This window comes from Pantherophis guttatus, chromosome 6, assembly GCF_059756535.1.
Source record: "Pantherophis guttatus breed Tessera chromosome 6, ASM5975653v1, whole genome shotgun sequence".
In the NCBI taxonomy this organism is placed as follows: domain Eukaryota; kingdom Metazoa; phylum Chordata; class Lepidosauria; order Squamata; family Colubridae; genus Pantherophis; species Pantherophis guttatus.
In genome coordinates, this window is record NC_142068.1 from 17,005,001 (window position 1) to 17,029,362 (window position 24,362).

Here is a 24,362-nt window from a genome sequence, read left to right on the forward strand (position 1 = left end):
TTGACCACATGGTACCCTCCAGATGGGTTGAATAATTGATGTCATATTGGCAACATGACCTTTGGCTGTGTTAGCTGCCCTCACAGCACAGCTAAAATAGCTTGGAGAAAGCTGGCCTAGATTTGGAGTAACTTTTTTGAATCCTTGTTAATCAATTGGAACCAACCAATTGAAGGTCCCTACACCAAGGGAGAGAAAATAGCAATAGTCATGGTGGCACAGTGGTTAGAATGCAGTACTGCAGGCTATTTCTGTTGTCAGCAGTTTGACAGTTCGATTCTAAATGGCTCAAGGTTGACTCGGGCTTCCATCCTTCCAAGGTCGGTAAAATGACAACCCAGATTGTTGGGGGCGATATGCTGACTCTGTAAACCGCTTAAAGAGAGCTGTAAAGCACTGTGAAGTGGTATATAAGTCTAAGTGCTGTTGCTATTTAGGCTTATGTGTCACCCCATAGTGCTTTGCGGTATTCTTTGGACAATTTACAACGTAGAAGTATTATTTGCAAATTTCCCCCAACAATCTAGGTCTTCATTTTACTGACCTTGGAAGGATGGAAGGCTGAGTCAACCTTGAGTCCCATCAGGATTGAACTTCAGACTGTGGGCAAAGTTTGGATGCAATACAGGTACTCCTCAACTTATCACAATTGAGCCCTAAATTTATGTTGCTATGTGAAAAATTTGTTAAGTGAGTTTTGCCCCATTTTATGACTTTCCCTGTCACATTTGTTAAGTGAATCACTGCAGTTCTTAAATTAGTAACACGATTGTTAAATGGTTTCCCCATTGACTTTGTCAGAAGGTTGCAAAAGGGGATTACGAAACCTGAGGACACTGCAGCTATCACAAATATAAATCAGGTGTCAAGCATCCAAATGTCAATCGTATGACCATGAGGATGCTGCAACGATCATAAGTGTGAAAAATGGTCATAAGTTACTTTTTCCAGTGCCTTTGTAACTTTGAACAAGTCACTAAATGAACTGTGGTAAAATCAAGGACTATTTGCACTGCACTTTAATCACTGCGCCAGGGGTGGGTTCCACTTACCTTTACTACCGGTTTGCAGCAGATCACCCACGATAACGTCATGGCGGGTGGATGGAGCCTCCCGCCAGTTTTACCACTGGTTCTATAGAACCGGACCGAACTGGGAGCAACCCACCACTGCACTGCGCCACCAGGGCTCATAAAAAGATCACTTGAACAAGTTTCCTTTTCCTGGATTATTCTCAGGTTGACCACTGCAGTGGTGGGTTTTTACCGGTTCGCTCGGGTTCGGGCGAAATGGTAGCGGCGGTGGGAAGCTCCGCCCACCCACCCAGACGTCATCATGGATGCTCTGCGCGTTCTGTGCATGTTCACAGTTCCAAACCAGTAGCAACGGTAAGTGAAACCCACTACTGGACCACTGGTTTTGATTACTGCTTATTTTTTACTTTTAGATTTTTGAGCGGCGATGTTTGTTTGTTTTTGATTTTTTTACTCAACAGGACCTGGCTGGAAATCCTTTTCTGTTTGCTGACTTCATTCCTTTTAAAAGCCCGTTTTCAAATGCCTTGTGCCAAGCCTCTTCCTGAGCCCTCAGCCCTTTTCTCCTTTGCTAAATCAGCCAGTTCAGTGTGCCTGAAGCTTTCATTTCAGCTTCCTCTTTACTTAACCTTTGCAGTACCGGGACAAGGTGCTTTTAGCTTCTCCTTGGTCACTTTCTTATTTTCTTTACTGCTTCTTAGCTGTCTCTTGAACTCCACCATCACTCAGGTAATTTTCATCATGCGCTTCATATCCCCATGGGCTCTTATTGCTGCCAAAGGCAGTTATTTACACTCTTCTTTCGGCATTTTTTTCGTTACTGCTGAAATACAACCCCTGACAGCATTCAACTTGCTATAATCCACTCCTTCCCCCCACACCGCCTCTTAAATATGAGAATGAGGCTTGAGGGTTATTCCTTCCACCGTGGGTTTAGGGAAAATTGCTTTGTTTATTCAGCAGGAGCCAGATTAGCTCTTCAATTTGATTTTTTTTTTTTTTAGCCCAAATGTAAGGGTGTGAAGGCAAGGGAAGCCAGAATGCCTTCCATTCAGTAAATGTGCAGCAAAGATTTATTATAGCTTTCATCCTGATCTGCTCACTTACCACCTACAAGGCACTTGGGTCCCGGCCAATCCATAAGAAATATTGTATTCCCACTGCAGGTTGATATGATGTAGCCCTGACTTGTATCACGTTCCTGGGATTCAAGATAGACAAGATGATTCGCAGCTGCATCACCCATCTCTTTAAATGCTAATAAAACTGAGGTTCAGGGTACTGATTCATCCTGGAACCATAGTTAGGGAAAGGAACACCTCTCCTGTATCATATCCCCCAATGGGAATCTCCTATCAACCTGATTACAGCCACTCCCCATGTTGCCATGACAGGACAATTACATTAGCAAGCCTGTCAAAATAACAGAACACAATTGGGAGGGACCTTGGAGGTCTTCTAGTCCAACCCTTTGCTCAAGCAGGAAATCCTATACCACTTACATTGTGAGAGGGATCTTGAAGTCCTAGTGGACAATCACTTAAATATGAGCCAGCAGTGTGCTGCAGCTGCCAAAAAAAGCCAACACAATTCTAGGCTGCATAAACAGAGGGATAGAATCAAGATCATGTGAAGTGTTAATACCACTTTATAATGCCTTGGTAAGGCCACACTTGGAATTATATTACATCCAGTTTTGGTCACCAGAATGTTAAAAAAAAAGGTGTTGAGTGCAGAGAAGAGCAACAAAGATGATTAGGGGACTAGAGCCTAAAACATAAAGAACAGTTGCTGGAATTGGGTATGTCTAGTTTGTTTGTTTGTTTGTTTGTTTGTTTGTTTGTTTGTTTGTTTGTTTGTTTATTTATTTATTTATTTATTTATTTATTTATTTATTTATTTATTTATTTATTGTTGCAATCATCTGGCGGGCTCCCCATGAGAGGTCCAGATTAGAGAAGACACAGGGACAGGTGTTTCTCGGGATGAGAGAGCCTCGAGCTGACTCCAGACCCCTTTTTTATTATACAAGGGTATAGGGCGTATCAGAAGGCATGATTACAGTTATACATTCTCATATTACATCCGTGATACAAAGGATTTTCTCCATATCTGGACATAACTTTCACATCCTACCATATTACAGTAAATCACATGAATTCTAGGAAAGCAATACTTAAGACAGAAACAAAACTTAACTCTTGCTATGTTATCATATTTGGCTTCGTTCCCAGCATCCCATCACCTGCCAACTGAGAGGCCCCGTTATCAGAGATGTACCTCAGTCCTCAGGAATGTTCTACAAGGAGATGTCTATGCCTTGCAAACACAGCCTCCATTCTAAATAGAGCCTCTCCAGTGGTCATCCAGCTGAACCCGCTTTTCCTACTCAGATTATTTCGGTGCCAAGCTCCGTATACGTGTCCAACCAGCCAGGCCGATCTATACATATACTATGGCCACCTGATTCCCACAATTTATTTATTTTATTTATGTAATTTATATGCCGCCTTTCTCCTGAAGGACTCAGGGCGGCTTACAAGAACGAACAAAAAATTACATAAACATTAAAATCAATTTAAAATTAATTAAAATTATTTAAAATCACCCCTACGGATTCAGCCCATTTGGTGAAAAAGCCACGTCTTCAATTCGCAGCGGAAGGAGAGGAGGTCGGGGGCTGTCCTGAGTCTGGTGGGCAGCCCATTCCAGAAGGTCGGCGCTCCTACAGAGAACGCTCTCCCCCTGGGGGCCGCCAGCCGACATTGTCTGACTGACGGCACCCTGAGGAGGCCCGCTCTGTGTGAGCGTACCGGACGATGGGAGGATGGCAGGATAGTTTAATGAAAAGAAGGACTAGGAGTGACATGATAGCAGTATTCCAATATCTCAGGGGTTGCTACAAAGAAGAGGGAGTGAAGCTATTCTCCAAAGCACCTGAAGGCAGGACAAGAAGCAATGGGTGGAAACTAATCAAGGAGAGAAGCAACCTAGAACTAAGGAGAAATTTCCGACAGTTAGAACAATTAATCAGTGAAAAACTTGCCTCCGGAAGTTGTAAATGCTCCAACACTGGAAGTTTGGAAGAAGATATTGGATATCCATTTGTCTGAAATGGTATAGGTTTCCTGCCTGAGAGGAGGTTGGACTAGAAGACCTCCAAGATCCCTTCTAACTCTGTTTATCCTATCCTATCCTTTAAGACAAATGATTGTCCAATGTCTTTTTAAAAACCTTCAATGTTGGTGCACCCAAGACTCCTGGAGGCATGTTGTTTCACTGATTAATTCAGTGATCCCCAACCTTTCCAGCTTTGTGGACCAGTGGTCGGGGGTGAGGGAGAGGGAATGGTTACATGTGAATGGTGGGTGAGCAAGCATGCAGCTCCATTTCAATGAACAGTGGGAACATGCATCCACTTGCACAAATGGAACTGCAGGCGTGCATGTAGTTCTTCTGCCACTTCTGCGGCCTGCTTCCAAATGGACCATGGCCTGAAGGTGGGGAACCCCTGGATTAATTGTTCTGTCATGAAATTTCTCCTTAGTTCAAGGTTAGATGTTTCCTTGATAAGTTTCCATCCATTGCTTCTTGTTCTGCCCTCATGTACTTTGGAGAATAAGTTGACCCCATTTTTTTGTGGAAGCCCCTCAAATATTGGAACACTGCTATCATGTCACCCCTACTCCTTCCTTTAGACTAGACATACCCAATTCCTGCAAACATTCTTCATATGGCTTAGACTTCAATCCCCTAATCATCTTTGTTCCTCTTCTTTGCATTCTTTCTAGATTCTCAACATCTTTTTTATATTGTGGTGACCAAAACTGGATGCAATATTCCAAGTGTGGTCTTAATGATATAGTGATATAATTGAGTGATATAATTTATATATCAATGATATAATTGAGCCATTTGCACGATGAATAGTATGCATCATCATGACATCACTGCAGGTTCTTAAACATGCTGGTGTTAAAGAAAAGTTTTAACAGTGCTCGGGAGCCAAACAAGAGTCATTTAGAAAAAGATGGAATGAAACGAAGTGCTTTGCCATAATCTTGACACATCTGTGCTAAGGAGCATGATGGATGCAGCACCCTATCTCTTCCTGGACTATTTATTTAAATCAGGGATATGTCAACGATCGCAATTCACTCTCCTGACCAGCTGGACATGGCAAATGTTTTATGGGTGGGGATGAGCGAGAGAAACAAAACACTCACATTTCTCCTGTTAAAAAAGAGAGGCCAAGCCAGCTAAAATAGCCTATAATTGTGCTGCTATACACACACACACACACACACACACACACACACACACACACATATATATATGCTTGCCCTGTCAAAAATCGGCCTGTTGCTAAGAAATCTGGGGTCACGAAGCGAGGATTAGCTGCAGTCAAGATTTTCTCCTTGACGGTCTGTCCCTAACCTGGTCCTTCAGCTCTTCCAAAGGTTTCACTATCTTCATTATAACCACCTGCTGCTGATTGTCCTCTTTTTAGGGCAATAGGCTCTTAATCTACATTATTCTTTAAAGCCCAATTTCACCACATTCTCACATTTTTCTATTCTACATTACTAATACGCTTCTTTCTTGCTGATGTCTATATTCTTACATCTTAATCCCTGTATTGTCACTTCTCTAGAGCTGTAGTCCTTTTTCTACAGAGTTCAACATGACTTTTATCTTTTTCAGTTTCTATTTTCTTTCTTTTCTTTTTTTCCTGTCCAAGTCTTGGCTTTTTCTTCCCCTTTTCATCTTGTTTGTTCCTGGCTGCTCTTCTTGACTTTTCTCTTTTTCTCAATCTTGGCTCCATCTGAGGGAAATGGCTCGAAGTATTTTTTTTTTCCCTCATGCCCTTCTGAGGGAAGGAAAAAACACCTCTCTTCCCCCAGTTTTCTCAGATGCTGCCTGTTTTCTGGCTGCGTCTCTTTATCGTCATTTAGTTTGCCTTTAATTTGGTTCTTGGGCTGTTGCCTTTTATTTGGTTCCTTCTGTTTTTAGATGTGGAAAAACAAAGAACAAACCTCAGCTGCCTCGACTTGTAGGCCAGGGATGAAAGCAAAGCAACATGGCAGCAAAATTTATTTGTACTATGGTTAGGGGATGTAAGGAATCATCTGGAAGATACCTGTGAAGTCATCCAAGATTCTGATTAATCCGTTTGAGTTTTGCCTTCTTGGAAACCTCTTCCTCCCACTGGTGTCACAGGGGATTAAATGCTTGTATAAAATAGGACTGGAAAGCCGAATGCTTCCTAACTTGAGTTCTCAGATATTAAGCATTCTTGATTCCCCCTCTGTCTCTCTTTTTTTCCACTGCATGACTTGACCTAGTTATTTCAAGGCCACCTTTAGATAACACTTCCTTTTCTCACAAAAAAAAAAAAAAAATCCAGTCTGAGTTGTTGGCATACAGCATTTCAAATCCTGCCAGAAGCAATGCCTCAGGGTTTTGCTTAAAAGTTGACTGCGAAGGAACAGGAGAGTTGTACCTATCACCACATTTCTTTCCAATTCTAACATGTTAGTGAAGGAACCCAAACAGTTTCAAAGAGAAAAATGAAGAAAGCCCAGATATTAAGGGGAGAAAAAAAATCATATTCTTATCACTTTTCAATTCATCTGTTAGAAGATCCTTGCTGCCTTTGTATATAATACATTTAACCAGATTTAGCAAATGCGTTTGTACAATGTGCCAAGTTTGGTTAGTTTTAATCCTGATTGGTTTTCTTGTGGCATAGTGTGAACTCAACTGTTCAGTTAATTCATTATTTGTTTTTAAAGTTTTATTGGATTTTTTTAAAATATACCTCAATATCAACATATGAACAGTGTGGGCATAATTCATTTTGATACAAACAGCAATAATAGTAATAATAATAGTTGTTGCATTAATCAGGCTTATGTAATCCTAGTATTGATATACATGATTGTTTTTAAAGTAGTTATTCAATATTTCAATGTTCCATTTTAATGATATTATTAAACATACATAGTGATACCATCTTTCAACCTCTAATCTTTCCATCTAATTATTACTTATATTCTATTATGTAAAAATTATATCTGCTAATATTCCCCCTATTTCTTATTTCTACCTCTATTCTAACTTCTAATCAGGCCACCATTACTAATCCTAGTATTAACACACTTGTTTATATCAAGACATAGTCCTTCATTATTTGATTGTTCAAAGTCACAATACGCCATTCCAGTAGCAGTCATCCTATTATTGAATTGAATTGAATTGAATTGAATTGAATTGAATTGAATTCTTTATTGGCCAAGTGTGATTGGACACACAAGGAATTTGTCTTTGGTGCATATGCTCTCAGTGTACATAAAAGGACAAGATACGTTTGTCAAGAATCATAAGGTACAACACTTAATGATAGTCATAGGGTACAAATAAGCAATCAGGAAACAATCAATATCAATATAAATTGTAAGGATACAAGCAACAAAGTTACAGTCATACAGTCATGAGTGGGAGGAAATGGGTGATAGGAACAATGAGAAGACTAATAGTAATAGTAATGCAGCCTTAGTGAATAGTTTGACAGTGTTGAGGGAATTATTTGTTTAGCAGAGTGATGGCGTTTGGGAAAAAACTGTTCTTGTGTCTAGTTGTCTTGGTGTGCAGTGCTCTATAGCGTTTTTTTGAGGGTAGGAGTTGAAACAATTTATGTCCAGGATGCAAGGGGTCTGTAAGTATTTTCACAGCCCTCTTTTTGACTCGTGCAGTATATAGGTCCTCAATGGAAGGCAGGTTGGTAGCAATTGTTTTTTCTGCAGTTCTAATTATCCTCTGAAGTCTGTGTCTGTCTTGTTGGGTTGCAGAACCAAACCAGACAGTTATAGAGGTGCAGATGACAGACTCAATAATCCCTCTGTAGAATTGGATCAGCAGCTCCTTGGGCAGTTTGAGCTTCCTGAGTTGGTGGAGAAAGAACCTTCTTTGTTGTGCTTTTTTGATGGCATTTTTGATGTTAGGTGTCCATTTTAGGTCTTGAGATATGATAGAACCTAGAAATTTGAAGGTCTCTACTGTTGACATTGTGTTGTCTAGTATTGTAAGAGGTGGTAGTATGGGAGGGTTCCTCCTAAAGTCTATCACCATTTCTATGGTTTTGAGTGTGTTCAGTTCCAGGTTGTTCCGGTAGCGACACGAGGCTAGTTGTTCAACCTCCCATCTGTATGCGGATTCATCGTTGTCTCGAATGAGACCAATCATTGTTGTGTCATCTGCAAACTTCAGTAGTTTAACAGATGGATCATTTGAGATGCAGTCATTGATACAGAGAGAGAAGAGTAGTGGAGAGAGCACCCAGCCCTGGGGGGCTCCTGTGCTAATTGTACAGGTATGTGATGTGATTTCGCCTAGCTTCACCTGCTGTTTCCTGTCTGTTGGAAGCTTGTGATCCACTTACAAGTGTGTTCAGCTACCGCTAGCTAATTTAGTTTAAACATACCTAATAACATCATATCATCAGTTAATTCATAATTTGAATTGATGCTTGGTGCTCTCTGAGCTTGGTTGTTTTCTTGCAGAAGTTTCATTACCCAAAGAAGAAAACAACCAAGCTCAGAGACCACCAAGGACCCATCATTTCAACCCTGAGCTACAAATATTCTTCTTTATTGGTAACTCATAATTTAATATTTAAAGACCTTTTTATCTGACTAGCGGAAACCAACAAAAAAAAATCATTGAAAAGCGTGGTCACATGACTGCGAGATGCTGCAAACGACCATAAAAGTGACTTGTTTGCTAAGTGCTAAAAATGTGATAATGTAACCACCGGGAGGGAGGGAAAATGGGGGAGGAAATTCAGCCATCATAACATCAAATGGTCACTATGTCACCAGTCATAAGTCAAGGACAACCTGTACTGTAGCTTTTCCAAATTGCAATTTACCTTGATAAAGGCATGAATACATTATTGTTATTGTTGCTACTGTGCGAGTTCTGAAAATAGACACACTATTTAAGCATAGGACCAAGTCTGTTTTAATTCAGTAACCAGTTTAAGAATGATTATTGGCCAATCGAGTGCACTTCCTATGAAGAATCACGGAGTGTGTGAATTGGGAGGGATCTTATATGTAATCTAGTCCGATTTCCTGCTCAGTGCAGAAATGCACTGAACTCCCTCAGAAGGTTCATTCATTCATTCCCCATTTGCAAACTTCATTAGGAGAGATTCCACTATTGTTGTAAACAGGGGTGGGTTCTACTTACCTTTACTACTGGTTCACATCGCGCGCACGCTCTTCTGTGCATGCGCAGATCACCTATGATGACATCCGGGTCAGTGGGCAGAGCCTCCCACCAGTTTTACTACCGGTTCTTGCGAACCAGTCCGAACCAGGGGCAACCCACCCTGGTAAACCAGGGATGGGCCACTACGGCAATTTGATGACCTGTGGACTTCAACTCCCAGAATTCCTGAGCCAGCATGGAATTCTGGGAGTTGAAGTCCACAGGTCATCAAATTGCTATAGTTGCCCACCACTGTTCTAAACTAACAGTTCCTTTAGCTATTACCTTTTACCATAACCCAATTCCTCCTAATATTCCACTCTAAAAAAAATATTCCTTTTTTAATCCATTGATCTTTGTCCTGTCCTCAGTTTCAGCAAAGAACATCTATGTCCTTTCTTGTGCTTGACAGCCCTTTTATATCTTTGTAGCAGCTATCATGTCTCCCCTCTGCTTTCTTTTTTGCAAGCTAAAAAACCCTGTCTCCTTTCACCATTCTCCCTAGGGTTTGGTTTCTACGTCCCTTATCATCCTGGCAGCTCTCCAGTTTCTCCATATCCCTTTTAAAGTATGGGATCCTTATTCAGCTTTGGTGATGAGACTGCTTCCTGTGGTTGCATATTAAATATGCAACAGTTTTTAGGAACCAATCGATGGATTCCCCTGGCTGTGTTTCCTCTCTGATTTAGTATCATTTGCCAGCAGGAAAAATGATCAATCATTGTCTGTAGCATAGGCTTAGCAATCAGCCTAGGTACTATGGGCAAGTGCCTTGGATGAGAGTTTTAGCTATTTTTCAAGTTCCCCTAGTGACAGATCACTGATGTGTTCTAACATGGTTTAGCACTCTTCTACAAAGTGCTGAACTTGTTTGCTTAAGTATGTGCCTAGCAATTTTCTGGAGAAGCAGTAAATCTGGGCAAAAAATATACTTCAGCTAATAGATTCCATGTGTGGCTGCGAGATACAGGCTGAAGTGTGATCTCTTATAGAAGATCTCTGCCACTTCATCTACAACCTCCATGTTGGAGGCTTAAGGACTGCAAATGACCTTGAACTAGTACGCCGAGGACTAGATTATAAAATCTAGTCATATTGTCACCGCTACCGGCTCAGCCGAACTGGACCGAACCGGGAGGAACCCACCACTGGTGTAGGTGCTCCAACACTGGAGGCTTTTAAAAAGAGACTGGGTGACAATTTGTCTGAAATGATATAGGGCAGTGATGGCTAACTTTTTTGCCATCACATGCCAGGACCGGAGGGGGTCGCACACACGCGTGCCCACACCCATAATTCTATATGCCCCGCCGCCGCTCCCCCCCCCCGCTCCTGGCACGCGATGGCATGGTAGGCCGGTAGGCCTGTTTTTCTCTCTTCCCAGGCTCCAGAGCCCTTCTAGGAGTTTGGAGAAGGCAAAAACAGCCTTCCCCACCCCCTGGAGGCCCTCCGGAGGCAGGAAACGGCCCATTTGCCAACTTCCGATCCCATTTGGCAACTTCCAGTGGGACTGGATGTTGGCAAATGGGCCATTTCCGGCCTCTGGATGGCCTCGGGGGGTGGGGGAGGCCGTTTTTGCCCTCCCCAAGCTCCTAGAAAGGCTCTGGAGCCTGGGGAGAGAGAAAAACAGGCCTTCCCCACCACCCCCTGAGGCCCTCCAGAGGCAGGAAAAAGCCTGTTTCCCTATTTCTGATGGGCTTAGAAGGTCCAAAAATCAGCTGGCAGCGTGCGCAGGTGACCCGGAGCTGAGCTCGCATGCCAACCAATATGGCTACACGTGCCACCTGTGGCACAAGTGCCATAGGTTTGCCATCACGGGTATTGCCATCACTTCTGCTTGAGCAGGGGGTTGGACAAGAACCCCCTCCAAGTTCCCTTCCAACTCTGTTATTCTGTTATTCTATAATATAAACTGTTAATGTATCGATGAATATAATAATGTTCTCCATTCTTGTCACATTATAATTACAGTTCACTATCAACTCATAGACAGAGGAAAAGTATACCTATAGCATCTGGGAGCATATGTATTGGAGCCATATTTGTTCACCCCTAGTTAACAATTATAGATCAAAAATATTTATTTGAAAGTCAACTGTGTGGTTATAATAAGAGGCAATGTCAGTTATTAAGGGATGAAATGGAGAGGTGGGTTTCAGCAGGTTCTGACCAGTTCTGGAGAACCGGTAGCAGAAATTTTGAGTAGTTCGGAGAACCGGTAGTAAAAATTCTGACTGGCCCCTCTCCCATCTATTCTCTGCCTCCCAAATCCCAGCTGATCTGGAGGAAATGGGGATTTTACAGTATCCTTCCCCTGGATTAGGGTGGGAATGGAGATTTTACAGTATCCTTCCCCTGGAGTGGGGAGGGAATGGAGATTTTACAGTATCCTTCCCCTGCCATGCCCACCAAGCCATGCCACGCCGACCAAGCCACACCCACAGAACCAGTAGTAAAAAAAATTGAAACCCACCACTGATGAAATGAGACCACTTCCATGGCTTCAACCTCTAAGCACTCTTCTTTCCCTTGTGAGCCCAGGAGTCCTTCTGTGCATGTTCAGGTGTGATAGAAAAACTGCAATATGCAAGCCTCCTTGGACGCCTGCAGCGCATCAAGGAACAATCTCAAGTGATCAATCAAGCTATGGCTGAACTTGCCACTATTCCTTACCTCCAGGATATCAGCCAACCAGATGCAGAACTGGTAAGCATGCTGTTTTTCAGTCCTTTTGGAATTGGTTTGGAGGACAAAGGAAGGAAGGAAGCTAGAATTGTGTTTTTGTTTTCTGGTCTTTAGGAATATGTACTGCGGCTCTGAAATCTTGAGCATAACATTCTGCCAAAGTCTGGGCTAAGCATATGAAGTTGCCTGGATTCAAACCACTATTTTTATGGCCATTGCTAGATCTCTTTGTTCTATTGTGAAAGACCTTAAATTACAGTTTTCCTAGCTAGTGTTCTATCTCATATGTGATGCAGTACAGTAACAAGAAGGAGGATACAATAATCTAACAGAGTGCAGGGATGTAAAAGCCACGGGTCTCTTGTAAGTAAATTTTGGGGCATGATGGAGTGTGAAGATCCATGATAGGACAAATATAGTAGGAAATGTTGTGGCCCTCCAGCAGCCAGAAGAGCTGGCTGCAGATTCGGACAATGAGGATGTTGGGGAGGAAAGTGAGCCAGTCCTGGAGTCTGGGGAAGGCTTGGATGAGGGCTCTGAGTTGGAGCCAGAGAGGGGGCCAAGGCCATCTGGTAGTTCTTTGCTGCCTCCGGAGTCTCAGGAGTCTGACATCAGCGAGGCAGAAGAACAGAGCTGCCAGAAGACAAAAACAATTAAGAAAACAAGGTCGACTAGAAGTAAGGCTTGGAGATGATTGGCCCCTCCGATAAGACATAAAAGAGAAGAGAACGGGATGTGAGCTTTTGCAGGAAGCAATTAGTTCATCTGGTCGGTAAAAGCTCTGGAAAAGCTCTGTTTGACTCTGTGCTAAGTTTGGCCCTGTGTTTGGCAATTAGTTCTCTGGCAGCATTCCAAGGGAGATAAGGTGGGTGTTTGTAAACACTCCCCTGATAGACTGTTTGAGAAGCCTTTTGGACTGGGAATGACAATAATTCACAGCCGTTTGAATAAAAGAGGTTTGCCGGGACTAAGATTGTGCTGTATACGTTATAAGGAAGCCTAGGTCAGAACATGAAACACATCTACATAAGATTACTTGTTCTTGGGAGGAAAATCAAAGACTCCAATTAACTTCTGAAAGGGCTTGAGGGCAAAGAACAAAGGTTCTTTGTTGTTGTTATTGTTCAAAAGAAGAAGAAAAAACTGTCCCCCATACTCACAAGCTGCTTTTCAGTGTCACCGTATGGTCCTCTCAAAGCCATACCACAGAGCAATTGTTGCTAAGAACCCATAATATTATCAATGGTTAGAAATTTGGAGTGCGCAATATTCACTAAACCATGAAGGAGATTCAGAGCCAGTTTAAGGGACTGCCATTTATATAATTGGATTGGGTCCCAGAAATGCATCCTCTACAAATACAGTAGCAGAAGAAAGTGAAGTAGTGGTACAAATATGAAGAAATTATACTGCAGTTTCCTGCCTCCGTAACTCTGACCCTGAGAATATATCTGTTGATGATGACTTTTTAGGTGGGCAGGTTCACCCTCAGGCCAACATAAGTTCCTAATATCCAACAAGTAAATCAGACTGATAGAAGTTCCCAATCATTTCCAAAATGAGCCGTGGTGGCACAGTGGTTAGAGTGCAGTACTGCAGGCTACTTCTGCTGCCTTGCCGGCTGCCTGCAATTTGGCAGTTCAAATCTCACCAGGCTCAAGGCTGACTCAACCTTCCATCCTTTCACAGTCGATCAAATGAGGACCCAGATTGTTGAGGGGCAGTATGCTGACTCTATAAACCGCTTAGGGAGGGCTGTTAAGCACTATGAAGCAGTATATATGGTAAATCTAAGTGCTATGTCCTTCTTTAGCCCTTAAAATACCCAGGAAATTAGTTTAACTCAAAATCCAAGAAAACACTCAGAGCAGAAACCTGCCCTATAAAGCAGACAATAAAATGGGTCAGATGTTTGCACATTGGCACATCCAGTCATCAGTCGCTGCTGGAACTGTGTTCACTAGTGGATAAACAACTGCATTCCCCATCCTCAGTGTTGGACTCCCATTGAGGAATTCATAATTGAAACCACAAGGAGACCCTCTGCTGGTCCAGATGAAAATACAGCTAATTCTGGACATTGTTCCCCAATGCAGCCAGCCCCAAAATACCACAAAGCCTGCAAGCAAGGAAGAAAATATCATGCAATGACACAATGTCTGTTTTTCAGGCAGGCTACTAACTGGCTATGTTCACACAAAACACTTGATCAGACCAGAAAAAAATGACCATACTCAGCTATACAACTTGCTTAGTTTGGACAGTGTTTGAGCAGTCCAGCATCTTCTGCTGTCCTATCCCATTTCCTTGGTTTAACTTCTGTCTCAACCTAGAAAATGTATCACAAACCATCCTAAGTTTGAGAATGCAGGCTGTAGGGGAAAAAAAATAAGGTTACCTGAATTGGAATCCATTGGGATCCATATTTAGCTGAGCACACATCTGTGATATAATCAAGCCAAATCTAAGTATTTAGAGGGAGAAGTTTATGTCCATAAGGATAAGTAAAATTATAATTAAAAAGTATAGTTAAAAGCCAGCACTTTTAAGCTTTCCATATGGTGAGAGAAAGAAGACAAAGAAATAACACATCCACTTTGATTGGATCCCACAACATTATCCTGAGACATTTATGTCTTCATTCCTGAATTCTATAGCCTAATTATGCTGGAGATTTTCATCTGCTTATAGAATATTCCTAGGGTTGAAAAATGTGCTGTTTGCTAGTTCTACTAATATGCTGAAAGCATGAAACCTGCTTTCTTAGTGGTAATTTTCACTACATCCTCTTAATTTAAACTCTGCTTGAACTTGATTGCCCCATATATTTCAAGATTAGGACTGCAGTTTTTGATGGAAACAGGAGAGCATTGTCTTTGTTACAATAAACATAAAAGTCAGCGTAGGTCAGAATCAGGAAAATCAAATGAAACTCCATCAGAATTTTAGACCTAATATTGTTTATGCGCTTAAGAACTTAATTTTGCTGGCACCCTGTTATTAAGCTTATTAAGACCAGCTGCCTGCAATTACTGCAGGGTTCGAATCTCGCCAAGGCTCAAGGTTGACTCAGCCTTCCATCCTTTCTAAGGTAGGTGAAATGAGGACCCAGTTTGTGGGGGCAATAAGCTGACTTTGTATAAATATACAAAAGGATGAAGGCTATTGCTGAGCACATTGTAAGCCGCCCTGAGTCTTCGGAGAAGGGCGGCATATAAATCAAATTAAAAATAAAAAAAAAAATAAAAATAAAATAAAATATCACAAAGCTGGAATGTGAGGAGGCCTGGTCAGAGCCAAGAAGCTAATATGGATAATTCCATGATACAGAACAAACTTAACCAAGGACAAACTGAATTTCCAAATGGATTTGCACATTATCCTAAGCAATGCTTTCCCCAACCATGATTTATTGAGTAAATCATAGTTGGATGGACTTGCACATCTCAAACCCCAAACCATCGTTTACAAATTGCATCGGTTGAGACCATACAGCACACTAAATGAAAGCCAAACAATTCACAGAATGCTTAATATTTTGGATGAATTACCCCTCCGTACTTTTGTTGTTATTGTCTTCTCTCAAAATATATTGATAGTCACTACGAAGGCATGCACATCACTACAAACTCAAGTAGGTGTGCACACACTATCTGAATGTATTTTTTCTCTTCTCTTCTCCACAACAAGCCAGAAAATCTTCAAAAGATTACTTTCCTGCAATTAACAAACCAGATTTTAAAACTAGTCTTTTATACTCTGTTGAAATTGTTGGCTTGTTCCAAACAGAGTAACCAAGCTTTGCTTATTCAAATGGTTAAATAAGGATTTAAGGTTTAAGATAGGAGGCCAAGAAGAGAGGAAAGAAGGAAACAAGTTTTTATCCATAAACTCAAAGCTATGCATCCCAACAGAAGCCGTCTTTAAAAACACACACACAAAATGTCATTATTAATTCCTGTAAATTAAATACATCTTAAAGATACAGTCAGCTTTACTGAAACGTTGTACTCTTTTCAGAAAATACTGCATGCAAATGTACGTCTTCTTTCAGTTGGGTGAGGAATCTGAATATTCCCTCCGGTCAACAGAATTTAATGCAGCGATAGGATTCTTTGCCTCCCAAATATTCCAAGAATGAACAAAAATGCCAACAAACTAACTTCCCTTATCTGTTTAAGCTTCACAACCTGCGTATCACAAACTCACTCCTCAAAGGGCTCATTTTTAATCTAGCCCCTCAGCTTTCATACTTCTTTTGAGTACTGGGATTTTTTTTTTTCTTCCATTCAATCGTGTTCAATTCTCGGAGACTGCTTGAAGAAGACCCTGCTGTTTTCTCGGCAAGGTTTTTCAGATGTCCTTCACCATTGTCTCCTTCGTGGGGCTGAGAGAGAGTGACTGGCCCAAGATCGCCCAGCTGGCTTTGTGCCTAAAGTGAAACTAGAATTCATAGTTTCTAGCCTGATTCTTTAACCACTACATCAAACTAAGTCTCGTACTAGGCTTAGAACCTACAAAATCAAAATAACAGAATAACAGAGTTGGAAGGGAACTTGGAGATCTTCTAGTCCAGCGGCCACCCTACCTTTTGGGCACCAGGGACTCGTTCTGTGGTGAGAAGTTTTTCCATGGACTGGAGGGGGTGTGGTTTTGCATGCTGCCTGCATCCCACAGATGAGGCTTTGCTTGTTTGCGCTGCCCAGTTTGCTGCCCAGTTTGCTGGCATGCCATGAACCAGTGCCGATCCACAGACCCCTGTTCTAGTCCATCCTGCTCAGGCAAAAACCCCTATCTATAGGAATAGAATAGAATAGAATAGAATAGAATAGAATAGAATAGAATAGAATAGAATAGAATAGAATAGAATAGAAGCCTTGGTGGCGCAGCAGACTAAAACACTGTTAAGTAACAGCAGCTGCCTGCAATTACTGCAAGTTCAAATCTCATCAGGCTCAAGGTTGACTCAGCCTTCCATCCTTTCGAGGTAGGTAAAATGAGGACCCGGTTTGTGGGGGCAATAAGCTGACTTTGTATAAAAAAAGAACACCGCTTTGGGGGGGGGCAAAGCCCTACTAAGCAGGTATATACAAAAGTATGAAGGCTATTGCTTAACACATTGTAAGCCGCCCTGAGTCTCCGGAAAAGGGCGGCATATAAATTGAACCAATAAATAAATAGATATAAATCGAACCAATAAAGAATAGAATAGAATAGAATAGAATAGAATAGAATAGAATAGAATAGAATAGAATAGAATAGAATAGAATAGAATAGAATAGAATAGAAATCAGAGTTGAAAGGGACCTTCGAGGTCTTCTAGTCCAACCCCCTGTTTGAGCAGGAAACCCTATACCAATTTAGACACATGGTTGTCCAATCTCTTCTTGAAATCTTCCAGTGTTGGAGCATTCACAACTTCTGGAGGCAAGTTGTTCCAAGTCATTTGAGGCGAGGCTCATGACTGAATCCAGTGTTACCTTCCACAAAAGAAGATCTCAAAAAGGTGGAAGGCTATATGTTTTTTTTAGCTCTTGGTTACCAACCTATAAATCCCAGGGACACATGTGGTCCCTAATCCACATTTTTGTGGCTCTAAAGGTCATGCTCAATCACTGAACGCAAGGACTGAAAATCTGAGAGGAGAAACACAAAGACTGCGCTTTAATTCACATTTTAAAAGTAAAGGAAATCCGGAAGAAGGAGAGTACCAGCATCTTAATCCTGCCTATATATGCACCATTCCACCCACAGCAACTCTTGGCTCCTCTCAGAAATGTTAAGTGTAGCCCCCGATCATTAAAACCGGTTAAAATTATCCCTTGTAACAGTTTGAAGTAGACCCTTCCTAAATATATCAGTCCTTCTGATAAAAGACAGAATCCCAAGCTCTACTTCAAACTGTTACAAGGGATAATTTTAACTGTGCATGCATTTAAATTAATTATGATATGCAAATGAACTGTGTCTAGGTTTTTTTTGTTTTTTTTTCCCTTCTGGGAAGAGTGACAGCCCAAGCTATACATCACAGTTTAAACACATGCCACGAAAACAGTACTTAAAACTAGGTCTCCCAGTTTCAAACCTCACCTTCTGGAGAATCCCAATAACCTTTTCAAGGGTAGCGTTGCCAGCAAATCACCTCTAGCGGGTCTGCGGAGCTTTCAGACTTTCTTTATTAAACTTGGCAGCATCAGAAACCCGAGATGAATATTCTACAGTGAATAAACTAATGTTTCTTAGGGCACAACTAAGATATAATTCAGACGGATGTTTATAAACAGGAGGATGCGTATTTACAAGTTTATAAAAATAGAGGGGCTGAATCCAATTGAGGTTAGGTTTATAAACTGCATTACATAATTTGTTTGTTTGGCCAGGTTATTGAATAAGTCACAGTGGTTGGATTCATACAACATGCTAAACTAGAGCCAAATAAATCTTACTTGATGTGCAAAGTCAAACCGAGACAATTTTTTTTACAGATTCCCAAGTTTAATGAAGCGACTGACCCTATGGGGAAAAAATCATAGAACATAGCTTCCACCACTCCCCAATACATTCTGTTCCTTTCCTCCCCGTCTTTTAGTTTTAGTTACAATCTGTATTTTCACCGTGATTTTATTGAGTTTTTCTGTACATTGGTGTATATATAATTATGGTTTCATTTTGATGTTGTAAGCTGCCTAGAGCTGCCTTGGCAGCAAGATAGGTGGCAAACAAATTTAATTAATCACTTGATTTAAAATTTAATTATTAATTAAAGTTTAATTAATTAATTAAAAGATACATATGTGTCTGGCCATATTTCGATGCAAGGCAGAGAATATTTAATGGGGTGCAATTTTATTTGGAGGGAAAAATACGTTCATCCCATAAGATCAGACAGAGTTGAAATGCTTCATTAAGCGATTCATTAAGCAACCTTATCTGATAGGACATAGGAGATGTTGCCTTTTCTATCAGCCCTGATCTCCAGAATAGTATCACACACACACACACACACACACACACACATACACACACACACACACACACACACACATACCAGATTGAAATGGCCCTGATTCTGCTTTGCTTTAAATGTATCTTGAATACAGGTGGTCCTGTTTAGTGACCGCCTAGTTTAGTGAGTGTCCACAGTTATAACAGTGATATAAAAAAATAACTCTGCAAGCAATCCTTGTATTTATGACCTTTATAGAACTGTAGTTACCTGTATCCTGTTCACAACCGTGGTGTGTACATTTCAGCCTTGCTGCAGATAAATGATTTAATTGATAGGTTATATTGAAACTGATTTTGAGGGTCTATTTAAAGCTGCAGTTTCTGCTTCTAGAGACTGCCTCTTGGTGTTCACTACGAGCTGTGTTATTCCACTAGAACAGAATGAAATGCATCTTAGGGAACCAGTATCACTTTCCGCCTTTTTATTTTGTGTCAGTTTTGTGTCATATATTTCCTGTAATAGAAGTGTTAATGTCAGGGTTCCAAGTAGCATCCCCAACGAAAGAAAACTCCATGGGTTGAGTTTCCTCAAAATTACATTTTATTAGAGATGTCATATTGGCACATCTGGGAAAACCCGAATCTGAAAGTTTCCAGGTTTTCCCCACCCAAAAGAAAGTTCAAGTCCCTGCCTAACACCCACAGGTCCATCACATGGCCCAATCAAAGCACCGTCCCAACCGGAGATGCCTCCCAGGACCTGCCTCCCAGATGCAGGGCAAGACGGCCTTGACTTTCTGAGAAAAGAATGTTATTATGACTATATATCACCCATATAATTCCCCCTCCCAATTTCCCACAGTAGTAAAAGTGGCAGGCCTGAAGGCCCAATTCAAAAGATGGTTTCCAGGTCTGATAGTTAATTTTATTGTACTTTTTGATACCATTTTGGAATCTAATGTATTGTAAGGTATTTTACATGTGTTCTGATTCACCGTGGCATAGATATTGATGCTATTCTAGCTTTTGAATTAAAAAAAACGATAAAGTTTTTTTTTTTAAATAGGAAAGGAAAGCTGAAGACTGTAAAATCATGATATTTCACTTAGCAACTACTTTGCTTAATGTCCAAATTGCCAGTCCCAACTACACAAAACTATTTATCTGGCTCTTTCGCCAGGCTCTGAGCTAGAGTGAGATTCAGGCTGTCTATATCACTAGGATTAACATTTTTTTTTCATTTGTTTTTTATAACTTTATTTTTAGTTTTGTACACTGCCCAGAATCATTGACAAATTGGTGGTCTAAGAATGTGAATATATAAAAACAAACACAAATAGACAAATAACTCAGAGACAATAGGTTAAAAAACATCCATTATGCTATACATTTTAGTCTCATTCTAATTTTAGTAAAACACACAAGTATGCATTCAATTGTTATATTGAAACTAATGGAACTTATATGTTCTAATTTTTCCTTATTGCTACAGAACACAAATGTTTGTTTAAAAAATGCAATTGTTATAAACACACCAACAAAAAATCCTAGGCTAAAGACTCATATTTACGAATACATATTTACATATTCAGGGTCATTATTTATCCCCCAATAACAAAAAGCAAAATGTGGATGAGTCCAAGGAGGGGTGGGTGGGGGGGAAACAGACAAAGTGATGCTGCTCATTGTGCAAAAGATGAGCAATAAAATCATCAGCGTACAAATGATTTTTTAATTAGCTTTTAATCTGTGTATTTAGGGAAGTTATTTCTGTGTGAATTCCATTCCGATAATTTTTATCTTGGTGTCACAGCTGCAGTCACTAATGGCAGATGCCATGGACACCCTCGAAGGAAGGAAAAGTGATAAAGAACGTGTCTGGAATAAAATTCAAAAGGTAAAAAAAGCCGTGTTGTTGGAGACTAAGCCGAGAGAGCAGATGCTAAGAAGTTAAGGTTTGTCAGGAGGTGATATCAGTTCTTGAAGGTGATGAAAAGTTTGGTCTCATTTATAAAGGGTTTCAAAATTTAGCCTTGGCCAATTCACGTCCTGCTTATTTTGAAAAGAGTTTCATTCTTTGTATCAGGGGTGGGTTCTACTTACCTTTACTACCGGTTCACAGCGGGGCTGTGCGCGCGCTCTTCTGCGCATACACGGAAGCATTTTGATGACATCGAGGTCAGTGGGCGGAGCCTCCTGCCGGTTTTACTACCAGTTCTATAGAACCGGGGCAACCCACCACTGCTTTGTATGTGTACATTCCATATTAAGGCAGGCTGATTGGGAATATTGAGGAATGTGCTTTGAGCAAGCTGCAGCAACAAGGTTCCAAAATGCTGTGCAACTGCACTACCACAAAACAATGAAGAAAACTAAGAAACACTACAACAATGACTACATTTGGATACAAACACATCTAGTTTCCTCCTGAGTCTTAGATCCAAGATACAAATGGAAAAGTTTGAGTTTTACATGGTTACTATGGTTACATCAGATTGAGGAAGGGGTGGGGTTCAAAAATTTTAGCAAGGGGTTCTCTGCCCAGTTGCTAAGTGGGTGTGGCCATGATGAGCGTGGCCTAGTCAGCCTCCTGTATGATGGTGGGGGGAGTATTTTTGCCCTCCCCGGGCTCCGGAGGCTTTCCTCGAGCCTCCAAGAGAGTGAAAACGGCCTCCCTGGGCTCTAGTGGTATTCCCAAACTTCTGGTAGGCCTGTTTTTCACCCTCTCTGAGCCTTTGCATATGTCCTGCACTTACCTGCATCCAAAACAGGCCGTGTAGGGACTCCGGGGAGGGGCAAGGGCCAGCCAGGAATGGAATTTGGGGGTTCTCCGAACTGCACAGAATCTTAGCTAGAGGTTCTCCCGAACCCCTGCGAACCCCCAGAAGCCCACCTCTGGATTGAGGCAACCAGATCCACACCTGAAGGTTTAAAGCTGACTACTTTATTGTATTGTACTTATAATGCAAGAATCTCACCAAACTGCTTGCCTTCTCTTGGGAACAAACAGATAAAAGTTCCAGGAACTTGGGGAGGGGTGTCAATCCTAATTCTCTTGCAGCTGCACAACAACTCAAGGCTAATTCCCTCCTTGACCCTTCCTCCTTGCCTGGCTGGCAGTTTCCCAGCAGGTTCTCTGTGCATTTGAGTCTAAATTGGTGTTAGTTTTTTATAAAGGCAAATGAGAACATGTCAGTTTGATGATCTATATTTTGAACTTTGCTAACCTTGGTTAAACATGAGCACCAAACAACTGCTTAACATGCAGTTCAGACCGACCAGCTATGTGACAAGCTAAAGGGGGGAAAATGGCAATGCATAATATGCTGCGAATATTAGGGCTTCCCTACCAAAAATACAGCAAAAAGAATCTGCTGGGGGAAAAAATAAAAAGAAAGCAGATACTTGATGAAAGTCCACAAAAGAAGAGGTGGAAATTTATAAAGTTTTCAAAGGGTGGGAGGGTTTTGTTTTGTTTTGTTTTTTCCTTTTAATTTATTTTTACAATTTCCCCAAGTAGATGTTTGTTTAGATTTCAGGTGCATATTTAAAAATACAGTACAGAAAGTACTGATTCATATGACATTAAGGTAGGATGTATATAGACTATAGCTTCAAACAGGTGTGGGCAGATGTCAGGGACTGTGGGGTGTGGGGTAAGGGGAAAAGATGAATAAATCTTTATGTATCGTCTAATTGCGGATGGAAAGGGAGACCTGCCTGCATCCTTAGACCTAAATAAATAATGAGAGGGATGTTCCTCCTTCAGAAATATGCCTCTCTGCTTTGGATCTGGAATTAGCTGGGAGCTAAGAGCAGGGGAGGATTGCTAGCAAGTATCATTTGGATGTTTTGAAGGTGAGCAAAATTATGTTTCACAGAAAACCAGCAGCTTTATTTCTGAAATCAAGGGTCAAATTGGGACTCCTACTGCTATATGGGCTCCTTGTTGTACAAGGAGTGGTATTCCTGAGTGACTTCAATTTACCACTAGGTTGATGATGGTGTTTATAATGCCACGTCCCTCTTCGGCTAGACTCAAGTCACTGAGCATCAAACATGTTTGAGGTCACACATTCAGCCTCTTTTTGTCCCAGAGCAGATACAATGTGATCTGAAGTACAGAACCTTAGCATTTGTCCTTTGCCATGGTCAGAACACTCATATGTATGAAGCTAACCAGTGCCACTAATCTCCAGAGCAAGGGGTAACCAAATGGATAGGGCTTTCTCAGATAGCTAATGGATCTACTTGGTTGAATGCTTGAAGAATTCCATGGACCTGGTAGGCAGTTCTATCAAGACCATGATTAGTCTTTGGCATATGGAGACAACTGGGCTTTTGATAGGATGGTGCCTGAGTGATTTCTCTCTGTCTCTCCACCAAGCCAAGATTGCTTTTTTGATGAGCTCTGGACAAGGGCGGGATTGAAAAATTTCAGCAATCGGTTCGCTGCCTGGTTGTTGGGTGGGCGAGGCCATGGGGGCATGGCCTACTCAACCTCCTGCACCACGGTGAGGGGGGCCGTTTTTGCCCTCCCCAGGCTCCAGAGGCTTTCCTTGAGCCTCCGGGAGGGTGAAAACAGCTTCCCCCAGGGACCAGAGGCCATCCAGAGGCCGGAAACAGCCCCATTTCCAGACTTCCAGTAGGCCCATTTTTTGCCCTCCCAGAGCCTCTGTGCATACCCTGCACTTACCTGGCATCCACAATGGGCCACGTGGAGACTCCTGGGAGGGGAGGGGTGGAGTGGGCAGGGTCAGCCGGTTCGGCAAACCAGATTAAAATTAACATCCGATTCACCCGAACCAGTCTGAACAGGTTGAATCCACCCTGGCTCTGGAAGATGAAGCAATATAGGAGATTCCTAGTGTGATTCTGATAAAAGACAAAGAGCAATTATGACTCGTAGGTAAGAGCTCAAGCCTGAGTCTACACTGCAGAAAAAGCAGCAAAATCCCCTGATATTTATTCTTTCACAGATTGCTGACTAGGAGCCCTTTATAGTGTAACCTAGATGCTTTTAGGGAAGAATGGGCATTTTATAGGTTGCTATTATAAATTTATCTAGAAAGAAAGTCACTCATATTTGTTCAGGGATGGAGGAGGGGATATTATAGAATTGACAAGGTCTATTTCTGGGAGGATTATGACTAACAGTACTTGGTCCAGAGGAAATAGACAATATTCTCTGTGACTTCAGCTCTGCCACTTGCAAGTTAACAGGAGGTGGGAGTCAGAGGAGTGGTTGGTGCATCCTTGAATGAGGGAGGGTTACACTGACTGCCTTTAAGGAAGCAGTGATCAATCCTACTCCCAGGAGTCAATATTTGACCCAGCTATTTCTGTTAACTATTAACTAGCCTTCAACCTTCCCTTTGGGAAGGTGATTGAATAAGTAAAAGGCCTGAATTTGAAGGGGTT

General features: G+C 41.5%; 1 protein-coding gene across 3 annotated transcripts in view; it reads left to right on the forward strand.

Annotated features, from left to right (window-relative positions):
* The window catches only part of SPATA16 (spermatogenesis associated 16), a 211,815-nt gene that overhangs the window by 159,364 nt on the left and 28,089 nt on the right, over positions 1-24,362 (forward strand). For 2 of the 3 annotated variants that reach the window (XM_034438961.3, XM_034438965.3), the window contains 2 exons: positions 11,850-12,014; positions 20,755-20,838. In XM_034438961.3, coding sequence (XP_034294852.2) covers positions 11,850-12,014; positions 20,755-20,838 — 249 coding nt within the window. The remainder of the gene's footprint in view (positions 1-11,849; positions 12,015-20,754; positions 20,839-24,362) is intronic. The other variant, XM_034438964.2, reaches the window with a different exon arrangement.